The sequence below is a fragment of the Ovis aries genome, chromosome X (assembly GCF_016772045.2).
Source record: "Ovis aries strain OAR_USU_Benz2616 breed Rambouillet chromosome X, ARS-UI_Ramb_v3.0, whole genome shotgun sequence".
NCBI classification, from domain to species: Eukaryota; Metazoa; Chordata; class Mammalia; order Artiodactyla; family Bovidae; genus Ovis; species Ovis aries.
The window spans coordinates 119,102,047-119,127,228 of NC_056080.1; the positions used below are offsets into that span (position 1 = coordinate 119,102,047).

At 36.5% G+C, this 25,182-nt stretch overlaps 1 protein-coding gene across 3 annotated transcripts in view; it reads right to left on the bottom strand.

Moving 5' to 3' along the window:
• PLS3 (plastin 3) overlaps window positions 1–25,182 on the bottom strand; it is a 100,118-nt gene that overhangs the window by 13,595 nt on the left and 61,341 nt on the right. For all 3 annotated transcript variants that reach the window (XM_012107496.5, XM_012107495.5, XM_042242471.2), the window contains 6 exons: window positions 19,199–19,362; window positions 13,243–13,372; window positions 12,375–12,507; window positions 9,436–9,517; window positions 8,500–8,665; window positions 6,441–6,583 (listed from right to left, as the gene is read on the bottom strand). In XM_012107496.5, coding sequence (XP_011962886.1) covers window positions 6,441–6,583; window positions 8,500–8,665; window positions 9,436–9,517; window positions 12,375–12,507; window positions 13,243–13,372; window positions 19,199–19,362 — 818 coding nt within the window. The remainder of the gene's footprint in view (window positions 1–6,440; window positions 6,584–8,499; window positions 8,666–9,435; window positions 9,518–12,374; window positions 12,508–13,242; window positions 13,373–19,198; window positions 19,363–25,182) is intronic.

Sequence of the window (25,182 nt, forward strand, 5' to 3'; positions counted from 1 at the left end):
TACATGTTCTTTTATCTCTTATCTGGGCAAGGCCCAGCCTCCTCCATCATCCAGCTTTTATGGAGCTTCTGCTATTATAGAATTTCTGTCCACAGGGGAGAAACTCTTCAGCCTGGACCCATGTATCTCCTGTCTCAAGCTCATAGTAAGTGATGTCAACCTACCCATAGGCCTCTTCACTAGAATCCATCCTGGCTAAGAGATATACATGCACACATAGGAGGATCCTGAGATAAACCAAATACGGACTCGGAACCAGACAAAGCAAGATGACTGGCCAAAGGAAACCCAGAAGAAATGCTCCATGAAAGTGATTTAAACCACCATGAGGGTGCAACTGTCTCTCTGAGCCCACCCATGTGAGTCTATTCACATATACATTTTCCTGCTAATAAACACTTGTTTTACTCATCTCAATCTCTATGTGGAAATTCACTTCTACACAGCTGATGGGCCAGGGCCTTGGTCCCACTCGTCCCTGGTGGCCTAGTGGCTAGGATCCAGTTCTCTCACTGCTGTAGCCTGACCTCAGTCTCTGGCTGGGAACAGAATCCCTGCTTCAAGCTGCTATAGGCCAAGGCCACCTGAGATCAATGTTATATCCAAAGATCACCTTCCCATCTTTGGAAGTTTTCTATTACTGGGCCTTGACAGTCCAAACAGATTATAAAGGAATGTTTCTCATGATAACTCCTATGGATTGTGTATATCCTAATCCCCCAGAAGTTGCTTAATATGGAGATGGCCAGATGTAAGCTCTGACCTGCCAAGTACAGATCTCTGGGAGAAGCCTAGAAAGCTGTATCTTCAATGAGCCAACTATGTACATTTGATACACTTGCCAGAAATTATTCTAAGAATGGGGAGAATCAGTTGAGAGTGAAAGCCACTGCAGAGCAATTCATGGAATGCAAACCCAGATCTTACCATTAGTGGCACAGGGGTTATCTCCTAAGGAGTAGTGCATTACAGTTGTGAAAGTGCTTTCACTTACAACTACCTACTAAAGGTACAAAAAGAATTTGTATGTGCCTTCTCCCTATGCACTTGAGAAGACAGGTAAAGAGTAGACCCCAAAGAGCCTGTAACTTACTACCCTGAAAAGGGGCTTTAGGTGAAAATTTGAACTCGAACATAAATTGGAAGTTCCTTTTCACATTACCCATCAATCCTCTGCTTTTTAAAAATATTAAAAGCAGAATATGTTTTAAAAAAATATATCAAAGGAGAGTTTTTAAAATATTCATTTAAAAATAAGATTCCCTTTCCAAAACATCAGAATACACTTTTTTCTCAAGTGCACACGGAACACTCTCCAGGATAGATCACATCTTCGGTCACAATCATCAGGAAATTTAAGAAAATTGAAATTGTATCAAGCATTTTTTCTAAACTACAATGCTATGAGACTAGATATGAATTACAGGAAAAAAAAAAAACTAAAAAATAAAAACACATGGAGGCTAAATGACCTGCTTCTAAATAACCAACAGGTCACTGAAGGCATCAAAAAGGAAATTAACAAATGACAATGAAAACATGACGACCCAAAACCTATGGGACACAGCAAAAGAGGGAAGTTTATAGCAAAAGAGGGAAGTTTATAGCAATACAAGCCTACCTCAAGAAATGAGAAAAACATCATAAACAACCAGACTTTACACCTAAAGCAAATAGAAAAAGAAGAACAAAACAAACAAACAAAAACAAAAAAAACCCACAAAGTTAGTAGGACAAAAATAGTAAAGATATAAATGAAAAATACATGAAGGAAACAATAGCAAAGATCAATAAAACTAAAAGCTCGTTCTTTGAGAAGATAAAATTGACAACCCACTAGCCAGACTCATCAAGAAGAAAAGGGAGAAGACTCAAATCAATAAAATTAGAAACAAAAAAGGAGAAGTTACTACAGAATACAGAAATACAAAGGATCATAGAAGACTACTGTGAGCAACCATATGCCAATAAAATGAACAACCTGAAAGAAATGGATAAGTTCTTAGAAAAGTACAACCTTCCAAAACTGAACCAGGAAGAATTAGAAATCACAAACGGACCAATCACAAGCACCAACATTGAAACTGTGATTTAAAAATCTTTCAGCAAACAAAGGCCCATGGCCAGATGGCTTCACAGGTGAATTCTATCAGAAGTTTAGAGAAGAGCTAACACCTATTGTGCTCAAACTCTTCCAGAAAATTTCAGAGGAAGGAGAACTCCCAAACTCGTTCTACAAGGCCACCATCACCTTGAGAGCAAAACCAAACAAAGATACCACCAAAAAAGAAAATTACAGGCTAATATCATCGATGAATATAGATGCAAAAATCCTCAACAAAATTTTAGCAAACAGAATCCAACAACACATTAAAGGATCATACATCATAAACAAGTGTGATTTATCCCAGGGATGCAAGGATTTTTCAACATATGCAGATCAATCAGTGTGATTAACCATATCAATAAACTGAAAGATAAAAGTCATATGATTGTATAAATAGATGCAGAGAAAGCTTTTGACAAAGTACAACACCCATTCATGATTAAAAAAAGCTCCAAAAAGTAGGCACAGAAGGAACCTACCTCAACATAATAAAGGCCATATACGACAAACCCACAACAAACATTATTCTAAATAGTGAAAAATTGAAAGCATTTCTTCTAAAATTAGGAACAAGACAAGGGTGCCCACTCTTGCCACTATTATTCAATCTAGATTTGGAAGTCCTAGCCATGGCAATCAGAGAAGAAAGAAAAAGAAATAAAAGGAATCCAGATTGGAAAAGAAGAAGTAAAACTCTATTTGCAGATGACATGATAACATAGAAAATCCTAAAGATTCCACCAGAAAATTACTAGAATTAATCAATGAATATGGTATAGTTGTAGGATACAAAACTAATACACAGAAATCCCTTGCATTCCTATACACTAACAATGAAAAATCAGAAAGAAAAGTTAAGGAAACAATTCCATTCACCATTGCAAAAAAAGAGAATAAAATACCTAGGAATAAACTTACCTAAAGGGACAAAAGACCTGTATGCAGAAAATTATAAGACACTGATGAAACAAATCAAAGATGACACAGATGGAGAGATATACCATGTTCTTGGATTGGGAGAAATATTGTGAAAATGACTATACTACTCAAAGCAATCTACAGATTCAATGTAATCCCTATCAAACTACCAATGATATTTTTCACAGAAATAGAACCAAAAAAAGTTACAACTTTTATGGAAACACAAAATACCCTGAAAAGCCAAAGCGATCTTGATAAAGAAAATCAGAGCTGAAGGAATCAACATTCCTGACTTCAGACTATACTACAAATTTATAGTCATCAAGACAGTATGGCACTGGCATAAAAACAGAAATACAGACCAATGAAACAAGATAGAAAGTCCAGAGATAAACTTACACACACCTACAGGGACCTTATCTTTGACAAAAGAAGCAACAATATACAATGGAGAAAAGACAGCCTCTTCAAGAGGTGGTGCTGGGAAAACAGGACAGCCACAAAAGAATGAAACTAGAACACTTCCTAACACCATAGACAAAAATAAACTCAAAATGGATTAAAGACTTAAATATCAGGTCAGAAACTATAAAGCTTAGAGGAAAATATAGGTAGCCTGCTCCTTGACATAAATCACAGCAAGATCCTCTGTGACCCACCTCCTAGAGTAATGGAAATAAAAATGAAAATAAACAAATGAGACCTAATTAAACTTAAAAGCTTTTGCACAGCAAAGGAAACAATAAACAAGACTAAAAGATAACCCTCAGAAAGGGAGAAAATAATTGCAAATGAAACAACTGACAAAGGATTAATCTCCAGATTATGTAAGTAGCTCATATAGCTCAATATTAGGAAAACAAACAGCCCAATCAAAAAATGGGCAAAAGACCTAAACAGACATTTCTCCAAAGAAGACATACAGATGGCCAAGCAACACATGAAAAGATGATCAACATCATTAATCCTTAGAGAAATGCAAATCAAAACTACAATGAGCTATCACCTCATACCATTCAGAATAGCCATCATCAAAAATTCTACAAACAATAAATGCTGGAAAGAATGTAAAGAAAAGCAAACCCTCCTATACTGTTGGTGGGAATGTAAACTGATACAGCCATTATGGAAAACAGTATGGAGATTGCTTAAAAAACCAGGAATAAATCTACCATATGACCCAGCAACTTCACTACTGGACATATACCCTGAGAAAATAATAACTGAAAAAGACCCATGTACCCCAATATTCACATGTGTTTAGTCACTCAGCCGTGTCTGACTCTTGTGACCCCATAGAATGTAGCCAGCCAGGCTCCTCTGTCCATGGGATTCTCCAGACAAGAATATTGGAGTGGGTTGCCATTTCCTTCTCCAGGGGATCTTCCCAACCCAGGGATTGAACCCAAGTTTCCTGCACTGCAGTCAGACTCTACTGACTGAGCTACGTGGGAAGCTGAATATTCATAGCAGCAATGTTTACAACAGCCATGACATGGGAGCAACCTACATGTTCATCAACAGATGAATGGAAAAAGAAGATGTGATACATATACACCATGGAATATTACTCAGCCATTAAAAAGAATGAATTTGAGTCAGTTCTAGTGAGGTGGATGATCTAGAGCCTGTTATACAGACTGAAGTCAGTCAGAGAGAAACAAATATAGTAGATTAATACATATATATGGAATCTAGAAAAATGACACTGATGAACCTAGGAATGGAGACACAGATGTAAAGAATGGACTTATGGACACAGTGGGGGAGGGAAAGAGTGGGACGAATGGAGAGAGTAGCATCTACATATATACACTATCAAGTGTAAGATGGATAGCTGGTGAGAAGGTGCAGTATAGCACAGGGAGCCCAGTCTGGTGCTCTGTGACGATCTGGAGGGATGGGATGGGGAGAGGGGTAGGAGGCTAGAGAGGGAGGGGAATGCATGGCTGATTTGTGTTGTAGTATGGCAGAAACAAATACAACATTGTAAAATTATTTTAAATATGTTTAAATTTTTAAAATAGGGGCAGGGCTGAGGTGGGAGATACAGACATACATAAGAGTATATAACCACCTCCAAGAACTGAATGCCTGAAGGAGGCAGCACATGACAGAAGCATTGCCAAATAAGAAAGGGGATGGGGAATCCTGAGGCCCTTTCTCTTCTAGGCCTTTACTAACACAGGTACACTGAGGCCTGGGAAAGGCGTTAGGAACAGAAGTCATGACTGCCTATCTTTTTGTACAGTATGTTGAATGGTAGGCAGAATAGAAAATGCTAGCGCTATAATACTTAAACCCCTTTCCACAAAATGAAAGCTGGACTTAGTGCTGGTGCTCTTACTTGGCTCAGTCTCTCTACTGAAATCTTCCATCAGGGGCTAGAGGCAACAAGGCTGGGTAATAAACTCTTAGGATATTCCTTCCTTTAAGCTGGCCTGAAGTCTCCATGTTATTATGTCCCCCTGAAGTAAGGCTGTATATTGTCACCCTGCTTATTTAACTTCTATGCAGAGTACACAATGAGAAACGCTGGGCTGGAGGAAGCACAAGCTGGAATCAAGATTGTGGGGAGAAATATCAAGAATCTCAGATATGCATATTACATGACACTTATGGCAGAAAGTGAAGAGGAACTAAAAGCCTCTTGATGAGAGTGAAAGTGGAGAGTGAAAATGTTGGCTTAAAACTCAACTTTCAGAAAACTAAGATCATGGCATCTGGTCCCATCACTTCATGGCAAATAGATGGGGAAACAGTGGAAACAGTAATTGACTTTATTTTGGGGGGCTCCAAAATCACCGCAGATGGTGATTGCAGCCATGAAATTAAAAGACACTTACTCCTTGGAAGGAAAGTTATGACCAACCTAGATAGCATATTGAAAAGCAGAGACATTACTTTGTCGACAAAGGTCCGTCTAGTCAAGGCTATGGTTTTCCAGTGGTCATGTATGGATGTGAGTGTTGAACTATAAAGAAAGCTGAGCACTGAGGAATTGATGCTTTTGAACTGTGGTGTTGAAGAAGACTCTTAAGAGTCCCTTGGACTGCAAGGAGATCCAACTAGCCCATCCTAAAGGAAATCAGTCCTCGGTTATCTTTGGAAGGGCTGATGTTGAAGCTGAAACTCCAATACTTTGGCTACCTGATGCAAAGAGCTGACTCAGTTCAAAAGACCCTGATGCTGGGAAAGATTGAGGGCAGGAGGAGAAGGGGACAACAGAGGATGAGATGGTTGGATGGCATCACTGACTCAATGGACATGGGTTTGGGTAGACTCCGGGAATTGGTGATAGACAGGGAGGCCTGGCATGCTGCGGTTCATGCGGTCGCAAGGAGTCGGACATGACTGAGTGACTGAGCTGAACTGAACTGAATTGAATTGAAGTATTTAACTAAACAATTACCTTGATGTCAGCACTAAAATTGTTGATTTTCTGCCAGCCTGAGTTTTCCAAATGAAAGTTTGCCCATCTAAGCAGAAGCTCCTCTGGAGATAATTTCATAAGCTCCTCCAAAGTCTCACCATCTCGAAGTAAAGCAGCCAAGGCTATAAAGGTTAAAAAGAAAAACCCAACCGATATATTACATGCTAACAGTCATTACATGTTTATTGAGTCTTTTGACACTCTGTTAAGTAAGTAACAGAGGTACAAAAAGTACTGTGACCTAGTTCTTGGTTTTCAGGTACTTATAGTCTAATAATAAAGATAAATAAAAATATATAATTAGTTATAAGATTATACTGATAGAAACACTTAATTACGAGAATACACAGCATTACATATTTTAACATCCTGATTATTCTTCACATTCCAAATACCAAGTAAGTTCTAGCTTTTAAGTTGAACATTGTCACATTATGTCATATATTTACATAAACTGTTCTTAAATAATATTAAAATCAGAGGCTTGGGGGAGTATGTTTAAAACTTTGGAGCCTTTTGATTAAAAGGGTATTCAAACCCTCTGGTATTTATATTTAAGCATAACTAACTCTTGAAGTGTTAAACCTGTTTTTTTAAATTAATTAATTTATTTTAATTGGAGGTTAATTACTTTACAATATTGTAGTGGTTTTTGCCATACCTGTTTTTAAAGAAAAATAATTCAACATTACATTTCCTATAGCACCTAACATGTAAAGGCTCTTTTACAATTTTTTGTTGTTGAATTGAATATGCAGAAGAATCCAAGGGGTTTTGGGTAAATACCTCCAGAGGTAAGAGGTAGAAGCTTGAGCATCTGTACAGAGAACTATATAAATTTAGGCAATGTTTTCATGGAGAAGTTGTATAGTCCTTATGCAATAATTACCTCGCATAAGATAAAAGGAGATTTACACTGAACAAGAAGACTAAAACTGCCTGACTTCCAAAGAGGTCTAAGTAATATCTATAATGGGCAAGTTTCATCTTTCATAGACTCCACTTCACACCATGTCATGCTGGCACTGAGGGATTTAAGTTAGGGCAGAGGCAACATTGTCACTTGTACAGAAACCTTCACATGCTCTCCATCTCCAAGTCAAAAGGCTGGAAAGGATTAAACAGCCTGACCTCTCTGCACCTGAGACCTTGTCAGAGATAAATCATTTAACTTATTACATGAGCCAATGTAGTTTAATTTTGTTGTCTTCTTTCCTTGTTCAATGGACTTTAACTCTAACAAGATAAATACTGCTCTGAAGAGACCAGCAACTAGAAAATTTTTATTTGTTCAAATACAGGCCACTTTGAGTGGACTTAAAATTGTAAGTGTCATAAAGTCTTGGATAAATGTGCAGAATAGAACTGCTGACAGGTATTGTGAGACCCAGAAATACTGAGAACTCCCAATTTATATTCTTCCCCAAAGTAACTGAAGATTGATATGGTGATTTCTGGAAGAAAATGTGAATATTTGGAGTGATGCTTAATATTTTAAACTTCAAAAGGAGAGGACAATGTAGCACTTCCTAGGACCTTAGGACAATTGTATCACATATGCTTATACATTCTACAAGTCTATGATGTGATATCAAAACCTATGCTATAAAAACGGTGCTTCTGCTAATTCAGGAAATATGAGACCATCAAGGGGCAGGTTAGAATATTTTTGAAGAGCCCTAAATCTATAATAGAATAGAAAAGGTATTAAAATTAATAGGAGATAGTGTGCCTGAGGGTGGTAATGGGGTAGGGGCTATGTGAGTAGAGCAGAAAAGAACGTTGCACAAATTCCTTAAACTCTCTGGGTTTTCGTGTCTTTATTGTGAAATGAATTCTAAAGAGCCAGACAAATGTTAATTACTACTAAAGAAGAAAGTTATGATTAGGCTGTTTTCCTGAATAACACTATAACATTACCTTCTGTTAATTCTAGTTATCATCTAATCACCTCAATTAGGTGAAAGCATGACAGTCTGCATGACTAGAAAAAAATAACCAATAAACAATTTTCAAGATCATGACTGTGTTTCATTACCTTCATTCCTGCTTAATTCAATGTCAGCAAACAAACCGATCTTAATGATCTGCCACAGCAGTCCCAAAACCAGGTGAGGTTTCCCAGCCCTCAAATCCTCTGCACCAATGTTCACAACATGACATCCAATGGCAGAAGCCGAGTTCAGTGCCAAGTTCAAGTTTTCCTGCAAGACAGCCAATTTATAATGCTTGCTTCTTGACCTTTCTGTTTTTTTTAGTCTTTTTCTCCCTTCACTGAAATAACAGTAATGAAATTATGTATTAAGTTTACCCATACATGATCCACAGAAAGCAATATCCAAGCTTTGGTGTTAAAAGCATAGCTAAAACAAATCTAGGCTCATTTTTATAGTCTTTTTCAGATTTCCAAGGCAAGTTAAAAGCATTTTTAGTTAGTCCCTATTAAAAGATACCGACCCTAAAGGAAAAGGCTGAGTTACTAGAGTAAGTATATCCATGTGGGTTATGTGTTAAATTTCTTAAAATGCCTAAATGAGAGGTCTACTGAACACACATGAGAGTTCTATCAGTTCTGAATCTCCTCATCCCAAGATATTGTCTTGCATAAGGAAATACTGCTATATAACACCCTAATACTAGATGGAAAATAAAAGCTTTCTATTCTTTAAGCATGATAATTAACTTAAGAGCTTAAACGTGCTTGCTTATTTCTGTATGTTTGAACGCAAAATGTAATGAAAAGAATATAGGGCTCTGCAGTTAGACCTGGATTTGGACTTTAGTTCCAGCATTATTAACCTTGGTATAGCTCTGAAATCTTTCTGCATCTCAGCTTCTATGAAATCTGGAAAATAATCCTCTACTCAGAGCTGTTGTAAGAATTAAATGAGAAGATGCAAACTGCAGAGCCTTCAGTCTGTAAAACAGGTCCTCAAATAATAGTTTCATGGAAGGAGAGGAGAAGAGTGCATACCTGAATGATGAATGGTGTAAGTTTCTTCTTGTTGATTGCTCTCTCATCAATTGTATCAGGAACTGAAAGGTTGATCATTTTACTGAAACAGAAATTTTAAAATATTGACTTATTTTTTAAATAATCCATAAATATTCACAAATATTTTAAGGCTTATTATAACACATATCTCATGTAATCTGAAAAAAAAAAAGCAATGTATGACTTTAGTCAGGTTGGTCAAAAAAACACATGCATATAAAAATGCAAATAAAGGAAAGACCAAAGTGTTTATAGTAGTTGAATATTTCTGAGTTGGGGATTAGGGCATATTTTCTTATTTAATGTTTGTACTTTTCACATTCTTTTACAAGAACAAATTACTTAGATATTAAAAACTTTGTTGAGTAAGTGTTAAAAACTGCTAACATCCCACATTGAAGCTGAATATCTCTGTTAGATTATATAATGTATAATTAAAATGATTTCATCTACAAAGAGTGAAAATTAGTTAAGCATGAGATTCTTTCATTCACCAAATATTTATTGAGTAACTAGATGACACACAGGTACTATATTTGGTGCTAGAAATACAGAGATAATATCAATAGAAAGAAAAGTATTAATTAGGGCAGGATCTGACTTAGAACAACCTCATTTGATAAAATTTGGAGTTAGACTCTAACATTTTAGATGTTTATACTACTTCCCTAAAACAAGTTATTTTTAGAGAAAACCATACTTATTTCCATGCAAAATTTAAATATTAAATAAATAGTATCATATGAGTCTCTCTATTAAAATATTTGGGCAATTATTTCTTTACAGCCTATAAGTGGCAAGTAAAAGCATATCTCACATTTTTAGAAATCATCTTTTTAAACAACCAAAATGACCGTATTGGAAAAAAAAAATGAATTTTATATATTGTACACTGTCATCAGAAATATACCCACTGCACTGTTCTAAGTGTTCCAACATGTACTTACTTAATGCTCACAACAACTTTCTGAGCAAGCACAATAATATGGGGATCATAATGGATGGATCCTGAAATGCAAAGCAGTCAAGTACCTTTTTTTTTTTTTTTTTAATAATTCTTCCCTGCTATGGTTTATTACTAGAGAAGGAAATGGCAACCCACTCCAGTATTCTTGCCTGGAGAATTTCATGGACAGAGGAACCTGGTAGGCTACAGTCCACGGGGTCACAGAGTCAGATGCAAATGAACACACACACATGGTTTATTACAGGATATTAAATATGGTTCCCTATGATATACAACCTAGATAGTATATTCAAAAGCAGAGACATTACTTTGCCAACTAAGGTCCGTCTAGTCAAGGCTATGGTTTTTCCAGTAGTCATGTATGGATGTGAGAGTTGGACTGTGAAGAAGGCTGAGCGCCGAATAATTGACTTTGAACTGTGGTGTTGGAGAAGACTCTTGAGAGTCCCTTGGACTGCAAGGAGATCCAACCAGTCCATTCTGAAGGAGATCAACCCTGGGATTTCTTTGGAAGGAATGATGCTAAAGCTGAAACTCCAGTACTTTGGCCACCTCATGCGAAGAGTTGACTCACTGGAAAAGACTCTGATGCTTGGAGGGATTGGGGGCAGGAGGAGAAGGGGATGACCGAGGATGAGATGGCTGGATGGCATCACGGACTTGATGAACGTGAGTCTGAGTGAACTCTGGGAGATGGTGATGGACAGGGAGGCCTGGTGTGCTGCGATTCATGGGGTCGCAAAGAGTCGGACACGACTAAGCGACTGAACTAAACTGAACTGGTGATATATACTAGGACCTTGTTTATTTTATATATAGTGTATGTCTATATACACTATAAAACACTATAGTGTTTTACATATAGTGTATAGTGTACTTTATATATAGTGTGTGTCTGCTAATGCAAAACTCCTAATTTACCATCCCCCTTTTCCCCTTTGGTAATCATAAGCTTGTTTTCTATGTCCTTGAGTCTGTTAGTTTTATGAAAAAGTTCATTTTTTAAAATTTCACATATAAATGATATCATGTAGTACTTGACTTTCTCTGACTTCACTTAGTATGATAATCTCTAGGTCCATTCATGTTGCTGCAAATGGCATAATTTCATTCTTTTTATGGCTGAGTAGTGCTCCATTCATCTTCTTTATCCATTCCCCGTAGACTGACATTTAGGTCATTTCTGTGTCTTGGCTATTGTAAAACAGTGCTGCTATGAACACTGGGGTGCATGTATCTCTTTTAGTTTTCTCCAGACATATGCCCGAGAGTGGGATTGCTGGATCATATGGTAACTCTATTTGTAGTTTTTTAAGGAACTTCCATACTTTTTCCTATAGTGGCTGCACCAATTTACATTCCCACCAATAGTGTAGGAGAGTTCAAAGGGGTCAGTGTCTTGATTACAGTTATACAGATACTGAGAGGCATAGCCTGAAAAGGAACCAGGCAGACTGACTGTAGAGCATGCTGTTAACCACTGTGCTCCACTACCTCAAAAAAGAGGTAAATCTACTGACAAGCTGTTGATAATCTTTCACCTTTTTGGCTGAGACACTGTTGGGTCTAAGGCGGCAGCAGTGACAAACATATTTTTCAGAAATAAGTAATTGGAGATTGAAAAGTGACAAGTGGCCTGTTTTTCTCTTTTGGAATTTATGGTACTTGAGAATAAAGAGATACTGACATAAAAGGCTTAACAAAGTTGAAATGCTTAGCTTGCTCAGTGATGAGAAGAAACTGGAAGCTGAAAGCTCCTCTAGAAAGAGGTGTCCAATCTGAATGACTGAGTTTTAGATTCACCTTTGGTGGCACTTTCACAGACAGACCTGAAGATGAAATGGACAGAACCTAGACAACTTTCAATTCTAGTTTTTCCCCAAGAAGAATCTGTCAGGCATCCAGAAACGACTGTATCAATTACATGGAAGACTACTCTTGGAAATCTTACCAAAGCACAATTCCATCACCAACAGCTTTGAACAGGTCATCGGTATTTGGGTTCATTGGTATGACATGCCGGCAATCTGGATCATTTTCCAAAGCTTTGTTTATCCAGTTAACAAAAGCATATTTTTCTTCCTCTAAAATTATGTGGAATAAGAAGACATTAGTTTATACTTTAGGTTAAATATTTGACTTCTAAAGCCTGAAATAGCTGTTCATGAGCACAGCAGTTAGTGTGTCATAAGCCTGTGTTATCCTCTTTGGAAACCCAAACAATTGAATGCAACACAATAGCTCTTAGGAGCTATAAAATTAACAAAGAACTAGAGCAAGGTTAACTGATCTTTACAGAAATTACAAAATTCTTACAAGTTAGTTACAAAATTCTTTAAAAATTCTATTTATATTACCAAAGCTGGTGCTAGTGATAAAGAACCCACCTGCTGATGCAGGAGACAAAAGAGACATGGGTTCCATCCCTGGGTCAGGAAGATCCCCTGGAGGAGGGCATGGCAACCCACTCCAGCATTCTTGCCTGGAGAATCCCATGGCTAGGGGAGCTACAGTCTATATGGTCATAAAAGAGTTGGACACGACTAAAGCGACTTAGCACACAGTGCTATAATAAAGCCTATTATTGTATCATGTGTTGTATCATATCAGTATTGTGCACATATTGTATCATGGCTCTTACAAGCTAACAAAGCTATATAATAAATACCTGTAATGCTTTTATGGCAAGTATTAGCCCCAGTCCAAATACAGACCACAACAACTTCAACTGTATTCTTACCTAGGAGGCAGGGTTTTTCTAGAGCCTCTCCTTGACAGTGTTGCAGGCACCTTATGTAGTTCACTGTGTTAACCATTACCTGAGTAAGAATGCTGCGTTCCTTCACTGGACAGCTCTGAAGTTCCTCCCAGAGCACAAATCCCTTCTTTCCTGTTGATGGCTTTGCGGAAGGTTTTGGCTATATCACTGCTTTTTACCTCTTGGAAAATCTATTAATGAAAACATGTTGCTGATTCATAATTTTCAATCTGGCACAACCATAAGCATATTGATCTTCTTTTATATGCTGGTAACCTACATTCCCCCCACAGGTGATGAGTGTTAAAAGATAAGGCAAAACTAAGCTTGAATTTTTAAAATGCTAAACAAATACTTCAATACTGCTACCAAAAATGAAGTACCAGAAATCAACTGTACACACTTGTCAAAAACATTAAATGCCACATGCATTGGAATCTGCTTTAAGCCAAAAACTAGCATAGTTCAAAGGCATAGGTAAATCTATAAATTTCCTAGAACAAGAAAGACTCTGTTCTTTTCCTGCAAAGACTGAAGGATTTCCCCCTTCTTTAAGCACGATACACAGTGCAAAGAAATATGGAAATTTTATAGTTCAACCAAAAAAAAAACTATTTCTTATCCTGGAGTAGCTTGGTAACAGCTAGAACAGAATAATAAGGGGGAAAATATGCTTAGTTGGCAGCAGGTGATGAATAAACCCAGAAAAGAGGCTTTTCAGTGATTTTCTCTTCACAAGAAGGCACAATACCAGGATGGAACAAAGCAAATTTCACACCCTACTCTAACCGATTGACTGAATGACTGGACATTTCAAAGGTTTGCCTATCTAAGTCTGAAATACTGGAATTACCTAACCTCCAGTGTGTTCCTGAGCTATCAATGTGCGTGGCTAAATTAGCCACCACCAGAAAAACAAGAGCAAGATGTAGTATTTTGATAAAAACTCTTTTAAAAGTTGTTTGGAACACACCAGGCTTATTGAAGGAAACTTAGAACCCTAATGGAAAAGTCACTAAGCAAATAGAAGATAACTCAAAGGCCTTTAGCATTATTGACAAGTACATACTCATACACACACCTCAGGAGGGGTAGCCTATATGTGAAGGTCACAAAACAGAGTTGTGGTACTTAGCAGTTCAGGCTCTGTCTGTGACAGCAGGCATCAGCAGGCATGAAATACAGCCCACACTTCCCTAAGCAGGCCTGGGGTCTTGTGCAAGACTGTGGCAGGCAGAAACACGAGTGCCTTTTCACATTTAGTCTTTCCAGGAGGACACCTTTTTGTAATTAATTGACCAAGAGAGTGACTTTTGTAACCAGTAGGAAAGTTGCTGTAACCCTGTCACAAAGTCATCTTTTCCTGTTACCATCCTTAAATCCTGGTCTTCCTTGGACTTATAAACACAATTATTTTATTTAGGAAAATGGTAAGCACGAAGTTTTACAAAATCAAGCTTATTTACTTTCTATAGCTGTGATTTTATGCTATGCCTATAATTTCAGAGGTGGACTTTAAGAATGGGTGTGTGTGTCTGTGTGTGTGCACGCCTCCATCTATTATGTATAATATATAGACACACATACACTGACTACCAATGATATCACTCTTCCTTCTCTCTGGCCATTATACTGACTCCTATTAAGTATCAATAGTGTGGAGCTGATTCATGTACTCTGGGTAATTTTCAAATTATTAAAATCATTTTTACTCACACTCTGATTTCAACTGGAATTTCCTTTATTTCCCTGTACCATCCAAGCCAAGGTTATACAACAAAATGGTTGCTTGGGAATATAGCAGTTTTCATTGTGATACATTTTGTTCAAACAGGTCTCTTTTTGGTAACTATCCATATGCTCAGTGAAAAAGCAATATTCACTATCCCACCTCATTCTGAACTCTACTTCATTTAGTAGAACAGTGTCTAGTAAATTAAAATCCAAAATCTAAGTCTTTTCCTCAAGACTGAGATACTATAAATCACTGGAATGACAAAAAAAAGCTCCCAAAGTGACTGCCTTGGAGTTACTGCCTCAGAATAACATATGAAAAGTTAATTTTCTTATTACAATTATTTTTGTCTTAAGGATCATTACCTTCTAAAATTAGGTTGCTTCCGTGATCACAATTTCAGCTGAAAAAATCCAAATTTGCATATATCATGCAAAAGAGGAGTAACAAATAATAATCATTAAAAAAAAGAATCTCTACAATATTCTAATACAATTACATAGCTCTACTTAAACCCCTGATGCTTGAGAATGACATGTTGAATGCAAAGATGCAATTAAATTAGTTACATTTTCAATTGTCTTACAAAATTTACATGACCTTGCTTTTCTAAATATCTTTAAACAAATTCTTCCAGCCAAGTGCAAATTTACAGTTTCACAGTATTTTCATCTGTTCTTTGTATTTTAAACAAATGTTAAAAGATAGGAGATGACTGAAGATTTACGTATTTGTTCAATGGATTCACCATGTGAGAATGAACACTTTATTTTCTACTTTAGTAAAGAAATCTCTCCAGTGGATGATAAGACAATTTCAGTATAAGCCTTGGCTTAACAAAAATCTCTGAAATCAGAGAAAACACCAGGCCAGCTACTGTGCTGGAGAGTTGTCAATGAATCTATTCAAAGCTGCCTGTTGTGATACTAATGAGCTCACTGTTTCACGCTGTTTTCCCTCCAGGAGGAGGGACTTGCTTTATCATGTATGAACAAACTCCTGGTGTATACTGCTCTCTCTGGTTCTATACATCTTTTCCAGTCTCTTTTATGAAACATATATGTCCTATACTCCTTTTGAAAGTGTCATCACCTTCCTAGATGAACACTAGTGGTCAAACCAAAGCAACGCAGAGACATAAGAGTTTAAGAAAGAAAGATTTCAGAAAGAATTGCAAAAAAATATGACTGGCTTCCAGTGTTTGAGGTTTGTTTCCAATATAGTAGGTTTGAAGTTTTACTTTTTGGAAATCTGTTGTAGGCCTAAACTTAGTAATAATAGGAAGAGGACATTGCCTGTTTAATAAAGAGAAATAACTACCAACAACTAATACTTCTATAGTATTTGCTATATACCAGGCACAGTTCTAAGCACTTGGCTTATATGAAGTTATTATCTCTATGATATACTGGTCTTTTTATAGATGTAGGAAAATACCTTACTACAATCTAAGAAGTATAAAAATCTAGTAACTTAGTTTTGAAATACTCAAGAGAAACAAGATCAGCTAATATATATTTAATTTTAATGTGTGAAGTTTACATATAATTTGGGGACTCTTTTCTGCCATATATATATATATATATATATATATATATATATCCTTCTCCAAAATTAATATAGACATTTTGTTGGTAGCCTGGTTTGCAATTAATACCTTTTAAGCAGCAATTTAAATAAAAACCAAAAATCTAACATGCAAGAACATGTTTATTTCTATTTCCTTATGTTAATCCCTGATAGGAATAATGTGCTTCTGTTAGGGGAAGCACACTGACTGAAACCGCCCACCCTGGCCAGGCACCATAATAACCATTTGCATGAGTTGTTTTATGATAGGAGGTCCTGGTAAGGAACAGGGAACTAATAAGCCACCACCAACCGGAAGAGTTCAGAAAAGGTCAAAAGGAGATAGCACATGTCCGACCACCTCGCAGAATCCTTCTCTCTGGCATCCATCTTGGCTGAACAAGGTGTGCACCACCAGGAGGGACTCTGAGTCAGAATGATTGGCCAAAGACAACCTGGAAACTAATCCCATCACCATAAAACCCAAGACTTCGAGCCAGGTGGCAGAACTGTCCTCCTGGGTTCCCTTACCCTACTGCTCTCCACCCAGGTGCCCTTTCCCAATAAAATCTCTTGCTTTGTCAGCACATGGGTCTCCTCGGACAATTCATTTCTGAGTATTAGACAAGAGCCCAGTTTCGGGGCCTGGAAGGGGTCCCCCTTCCTGCAACACTTCCTTTTTCTCAGATAACTAGGATCTACCATATTTTGCCTAATGATTTGTAAGAGGTTTCATTGATGACAAGGCAGATGGGAATGGGCAGATGTCTGCTTGGTTAATCATACACCCATCTTTCTTTCAGTACAGTCATGGTGGTGTCATTCTGAAACTTCAGGTGAGTTATTTTACTGTCTTCCTTTCCAAATTTTTGAACAAAGAGGGGTAACTGACAAAGCCATTAGTTCCCTGTGTAATGTTGGGCAATTCACTTCCTTTTTGAGAAACTCAGGCTTTTTTTTTTTTTAATTTGAGAAATGAAGTAGTATAAACATATTGATTTCTTCCAATTCTAAAACATCTATGTTTTAACCAACAAGGTTCTCATTAGTATTTTGTTTTTTAAAAAGTCCCGGGTGATGCCAAAATTATGAAGCTTATTATTCACTTTTAAAGAAAATATGAGGTTAGTCACAGCCACAAACAGCTGTGTGGAATCAGCAACATTTCAAAATATACAAAATTAGATATTTCCCTAAGATGATTTTTTTCAAAGACAGTTTCATAACCATCTCCTTAAAAATACGGGCACACTGCACATCTTAAAATTCTGAGCAGCAAACTATATCAAAAGTAAGCAATCGTAGTTCACCACCACTCTAAGCTGCTTTAAATTCACAATTAAACATGCAGTTACAAGAGGGGCAAGTTATACATCAGAGGACATGCAAGTGCTCACATTGCAAGTCAATTGCAACTTACTATTGAACACAGGATTTAAAACAAAAGGCTTTGGCAATAACTGGAGGCAAAAAAATGGTGGGGAGGAAATCAGTATTGCAAAAGAAGATAGCAAGAACTATAATAACATTATAATTCTGGCCCTTGTGCATTTTAAAACAGTAATGCTCCCTTCCTCCCTGCCCCACCCCCAGGCAAATGCTATCTATCAGAAGAGCAAACATCATTACTTAGTCAAATTTGCTTCTGGAACTCTCTAGGTGTTCTAAAGGGGCTAATTCTAATAGGAGAAAATATATCAGAATTTCACTTGCTATATTGAGCTGTGGTTACTGATGGGAGTATATGTTATCATTTCAGGTGTCTTGGGGCAAAAACAAACCTTAGAAAAGATAGGAGTGCTAGGAAGTTTGTGATAATATTAGGCACTAATTACTATCTGTAATACACATAAGGAATGCCAAATAAGATCTAGTCAAACTCAGTCTTAAATCAATAATAAAATGATGAAATCTTAAGAGTGTTCTTATTTGAGGAAACAGCTATTCTTTAATATCTATCTCAAATACTTTGTCAATGAATATGGATGGAAAATGTCCTATGTCCAGAAAAATTTTGACCCCACTAGCTAGCAGCTAAAAGCATTAAATTTCAATAATGAGTACCACACACACACTCTGCTAAGCACGGAGTATGGAACACTAGGTGCTTGGGAGTAGAATTAAGAAATCAGCCCCTAACCTTGAAGAGTATTTGATGATACTAGAAAAGAAAACAAGAATTTTAACTGCTTCTTCCAATGGATTAAAAAGATATGTTTCTAACTTTTAATTATCAAAATCATCATCCTCGGGAAAATGATACAGTTAACTACTACTGCCACAAGATTAGCAAACATGTTTTTAATCAGAAAGTTGAACTCAGGAAGCTTCCAAGACTGTGAGCCAGGGTGTATCATTAACGTTTGGGACCACGCTGTTCACCTATAGAAAGAGCACTTAAAGGATGTGATTTCACACCTTGAAAAATGTTCTTTAATTACGCCTCCCCCTAAGGAGACTGTTCACCTTACACAGCAAGCAGAGTGTTATATCTTTTATTCTGTCAGTGTTTTTTTATCAGTTTTTTTGTTAAGATATTCTAATGGCTATAGGAATGAGCTAAATATAGTGGGTGAGATGAGAGAAATTTTATTAGTTATAACAATACTACTATGATATATTTAGGAACTTAATAGGACTTATTACTAAAAAAACCCACAAGACAAAGAAGCAATCACTACTTCTAATAAATGGTAGGTTTTCACATACTTACATAAACAAATTCGTCAAAACTTATCTTCCCATCTTTATTCCTGTCACCATCCAGCATGAGTTTTTGAATAATTTCTCTCACTTTATATCCAGGTAATGGCATATTAGCTTCCTTGAAAAGCTCATGAAGTTCATAGTCACAAATGAATCCATTGCTGTTGAGGTCTTTTTGATAAGGGAAAACAAGCAAAAAAGGAAATAAATTAACCTACAGAATATTTTTCTTCATTTTAGACTCATTTCTTAAAGCTTAAAGTTTATTAGCTCGCCTAAATACAATATTATCCTTTCTTATTGTTTGCTACCTAAAGAGGTCTGAAAGGGAAATGCAAATTTTAACTGAAAGGGCATGGCTTGTATCATGTTTCTTGTATTTTGAACTGTATAAGTAGCTTTGCTTAAAAATAGCATTCCTCATATTAGGAAAGCACAGTTATCTAATAAAATTATCATTAAATCATAAAGCTGACAGACTTCAGAATAGATTATACACCAATAAAACACTGCCATGCTATAAAACAATTCTTACTGTAGCTATTTAGGAGTTTTATGCCCCTTATTCTCCCCTTTGTCAAAGATAACAGTTTGTGATTAATGCTAATTATATTATATAGAACACCTGAAATATGCTATCCTCTTGAGTGCCAATTGTTTCAAGAGTTAATGTAAATAAATGTTAATACAAAACAAATACAGAGTTCATAAAAATAAATGCAGTCATAAGTAATGCAAATGTTTAAATGAAGTCTACAAATAATTTTAAAATTTTTGTGCTTTCATAATTTTAACAGGGTATCTAAGTGCTGATAATGCTTATTCTGAAACAATTAAAAATAGAAAAAAAAAGATCAATGACTAAAAGTTAATTTATTGGAAAAGAGGGCTAATTTCCTAAGGTGTAATTTTTTAGTAAAGACTGTTGGACTTTGACCAGCTATTTCATAAACTTAAATGTTCAGAAATGCTTTTGATTCCTTAGCTCCTACACTGATTTTCATATATAAATTTAATTATAATAGAGGGAAACAATCTGAATAGAGAAATGACTCAAGATGATGCCAACACCATTTAAGAAGATATACTATGAAGTTAATCTATTTGATATATTACTTAAAAACTGTACCAAAACAAAAAATAAAACAAAATTGCACCAAATACTGTTCCTAAGATTGGAGATACTGCAACCAATGAAATAAAGTCTTGCTAGACAAAAGCTCACCTTCTCATGACAATAAGCAAGTAACATATAGCATAAATGCTATGAAGAAAAATAAAAGAGGGGTAAGGGGTTAGAATGGGGGCTATTTTGCCCTCCAGGGAACATTCAGTGCATAAAGGCCAAGAATGCTACTAAAAATCCTCCAGTGCATATGACCCCCACTCCCACTCCTATGCTGCAACACAGAATTGTGCAGCTCAACATTTCAGTAACGCTGAAGTTGAAGAACCCTGGGTTATAGTGACAGGTGGGGATATGGGTGATGGTGGGAGTGCTATTTAGAGAGAATCATCAAGGATGGCCACTTTGACGAGGTAATATTTGAATGAAGACTTAACCTGAGGTAAGAAAGTGAATCATGTGGCTATTTGTGGGGGGCAGATTTTAGGTAAAGGAAAGAGCAAATGCAGTCTGTGATGTGGAAATGTGCCTGACGTGTTTTGGGGACAGCAAAGATCCAGTATGACTTGAGCAGAGTGAGCAAAGGACAAAATGAGAGATGAGGTCAGGGAACTGATCATGGAAGCTCTTATAGGGCATGGTACACACTCTGGATTTTCTTCTAAGTGTGATTGTGAAGCAAAATTGATATTAGCCAATGTAGGCCAAATATTAAAATATTAAATCCCCTGTGTGAAACCATTTCCCTAATAAACTGAAAGCTGATGAAATTGTTATGTTTAGTTTTAATGAAGTATATGATTCTAGAGTCAAATATTCTTAAGCATAGATTACCATATTTTAAATCTATCAATTAAAATATTTATACTTTTAAAGCATCATCACCAAAGTACCCAACACTTCTGAAAATAGTTCACTAATAGTTCCTTCAAGGTAAAGTACTTGATTCCTCTTAGGGCACATCTTCACTGTTTTTGCTTTGAACGTATAAAAGGCCATACATCAAACACTTTATTAGTAAGTGTTTATATGCAGAAATCAATCCAGCGACGACATCTGCATTTGCTAAAAAGAACAAAGTAATCCACATGGCACTGTGGTAGGATTTTAGCAACTTCTGATGAATGAAATTCTTGGGTTTAAATACACCTTTCCCCATGCACATACCAATCTGTTTCTCCCATTTTATTTAAAAAGCAAAAAGACCACTCAGTTCTAGGGAGTGTGACAAAGCAAAAGATACACAGCATACACAAGAGGGAGTAATGTGACACAAGCTCTAACTACATTTAATTTGCCTAAGTCATCTCTCCAGATCATAGTTTTCTCATCTGTAAAAGGGGGGCTTCATTTGATCTTAGGGAAGATCCCCTTTTAGCTCTAAAAAACTGGAGATAAAAAACCATCATACATATGAAAAACAAATATAGAGTAATAACATTCTGATCATTATTAAACCTCAGTATCCAACCACCATATTCCTTCATTTTATTATATCTATAGAGAAGGAGACGGCATATTCCTTTTGACTATTGAAACTTTGTCCACACAAGCAGTTTCTGATAGAAAGATATTTTAAAACATACTCTATTTTCCTCTGACTTCTGAAATGACATATCAGAACATAATTTAATTGTGTTACTTACTCCACCTTGGACCTAGCATGTTGTTCTTTTTGTATTCTCAGTGATATAATAGAAGTGGAAGGCAGAGATGTTTATTTTTTTATCTATTATGCTGGAGAACTATAATGAATTCAAAACTACATGAAACTGACAGAGGCACTGAGTCTAGTCTATCCGGCAGTTTCTTTGCTTTAGGTAGAAGAGAGGTGCAGGCAATGGGGGAACTACCACTTGTGTGCACCCTCTCTGAAATAACCTCTCTTGAGCATTAATTAGAAGCTCACTGATGTGATTAAAAGATGCCAGGAAATAGCCACCCTAAAATATAACTAGCATAAAATAACCACATGTGGAAATACCATTTTGAAGTAAGAGAAGTAATAACAGATGCTTTTAGCAATGGACAGAAATGTTTTAAAGGGGGTCTGGAGGAATATGAATTTGTCATTACCTGACAATCTTATGAGATTGTAAAAATCTCTTGATAAAGATTCTCCTAAATCTTTCTCCAACCCCAGTATGTAGCACAGTTTCTTGCACAGAATAAGCAGAGTGAAAAATTATTTTTGTTGAACCAGTGATCCTGAAGTATTTTTAAATTAATTTTTATTGGAGTATACTTGATTTACAATGTTGTTGGTTTCTGCTGTACAGCAAAGTGAATCAATCAGTTATACATATACATATACCTACTCTTTTTTAGATTCTATTCCCATGTAAGTCATTACAGAATATTGAGCGTTCTCTGTGCTATACAGTAGGTTCTTATTAGGATCCTCAAGTATTAAACCAGGAAAATAATGCTCTAATCTAATGAGCAATTTAAAAACATAAATAAGCCAACAACAATGAGCAAAAAATGAAGAAATAGCACTGATAGACTGAATGGCACTCCATCAGGAAACCCTGAGGACAAAAATATCCCTTAAATAACATTCAATCTCATTCCCTTTGTTCTAATTCTGTCCCCACCCAGCAGCCTTCAGATCTGTAATTTGGTTTTCTAAGTGAACACACCCACCAAGGAGTATCCAAGTAGACTACCAGTGATGGCTGGCAGGTCAGGACCTCTCTCTCATTCTAAATGTAGAAACGTGCTTTGACTTTATTAAGAAAAACTGTTCACTTGCATAGCATGAATCAACCTCCAGAGCAAATCAAGTACCTATTCTGTGGCAGGCACAGGGCTAGACACCAAAGATACAGAATTAACCAGACAGAACGTCTGGTTCTTACTTGAAACTGTGGCTTCAAAATCCTTATAAAGTCTGGAGTTACTTGGAATCTCTCTCCTGTATCTTTCCTGGTATGGCAAAAGAATAGTTGACCATGTGTCATCTTCTTCTACATATTTGTAAAGTTTTACCTTTTACCTACTCTGTTTCTCCATATTTTAAAAGCAGAGCAAGCGTGTACTACCTCCTGAGATCAAAGGCATTTTAGTGTTAGTACTAGTAAATTACTGCAAGGCTTTCTGTCTCTAAATCATACCTTTTGAAGAAAACAATTTTAATTTCAATAAGAAGGCAGAGGGAGCCTTAAAAGGCAGCTTGAGATTAATTTTAGAAAATCTCCCAGCTGCTAAAGTACTTGAAAGACAAAATAGGGTGCAATTACTTTAAAAGAGTTTTAGGCTAATTTTATTCCCAATCTCCAGCCAAAACACACACAAAACAGTTTTAACAACTGGAAATCACAACCTCCTGGCGTAATGGTAGTCCCTTATTTTCTCATTAAAGCTGTCAATATTCTGGAGGCCCTTTCTGGCTCATTTGCCCCTTCTTCATTAACTACTCATTGGCATGGGGTGGAACAAGTTTTGCATTTCGAACACTCTTCTGTTCCAGCATTGTATTTTTGACCACCTGATAACATAGACATTATCATACAGCCTATATTATCTAGAGCATTTTCAATGTTTCTGTAAGCATGGGTCTCAACTTTTTGGTTCAGAAAATATGGTCAGTGTGGGTAGACACTGACGGGCTAGAGAGAGGAGGGGAGAAGAAACTCCACCTACCTATTGAACAAAGTTCCCACATAGAGTCCAGAGCTAAATTTCAAGAAATGAATCAAGTGTTCTATTTTTAAAGAAAAATTGCTATACTTAAAAACACACACACACACACACACACACACAAAGATGCTCCCAAGGGTGTACCAGAGAGGCCTCTGTCTTTTATACTGGCTGCTAAATTCATCAGAAAGGAATCAAATGTTTTTATCAACAGATTCTGTCTGTCTGTCTGTCTATGATGACACATGTAGATTCACATCTGCACTTAAAAAAACAAACAAAAAAAACCACAAAACCTTACTATGCTCTTAAGAAGTATTATTTTAGATGTCAGTTAACTCGCCCCAAACCCTCCCCCCAAGTAACCTTAAAGTAAATAAACTTATTATACAGCCATGTTCCTGCAGAAGTTTGAATCACACCAAGAATGCATATCCTTAAAAGGAAATGTTTTCCCTCCCCTTGCATCCTGTTATTTAAGCTATTTTAAGTACTTGTCTGGAGAAAGCTGAGCCAGAATTCAAGTGGTTTTGATTTTAGCTGCTGTTTTACACTGCCCATGTCCAGGTGGAATGTGGTGCAATCTATCACTTCAAATGCATCTTTTGGGGTGCTACTTTGTCTTATAAATCTGACAGTGAGAAAAACCGGGATTTCCCTTGACTCTTAGGTTTTGTGTGTGTGTGTGTGTGTGTCTGTATGTCTGTGTGTTGCTTTATCCAGCCTTGATTCTGTCTAAATGTAGTGTCTTTCTTTATAAACAGGTCACATGTCTGTGTCCTCATCTGCGATACATATGCAACTTCTTTACTAACCCACTGCGGACAGTGCTCATTAGGACTTAAACAAGAAAACCAATCAAGTGCAGATGCACATCCTTTACAAAATGCTGTGTTTAAAAGTTCCATTTAGTTTAACCAATAAACTCCACAATTTTTTTGCACTAAAAAATGACAAAAGGAATCGATGTATCTAGCAATAATGGATTTACACACACACACACGATCCTGACCTCCTGTGAAAGCACACAAAATATTAATTTAAGACTCAGCCAAGAAATTTGTGCAGAAGAATTTAGATTATATTCCATCCTCAGGTCTAAGCAATAAAGTTGAGCTTTCATTTGCCATTAAAACTTTAGAAAAGGGAGATGCTAAACATCTCCAGATGCTTAGATAAACACGGGTTTTGTCTTTCCCAACTTATACCTTTTGAGGTAGCTC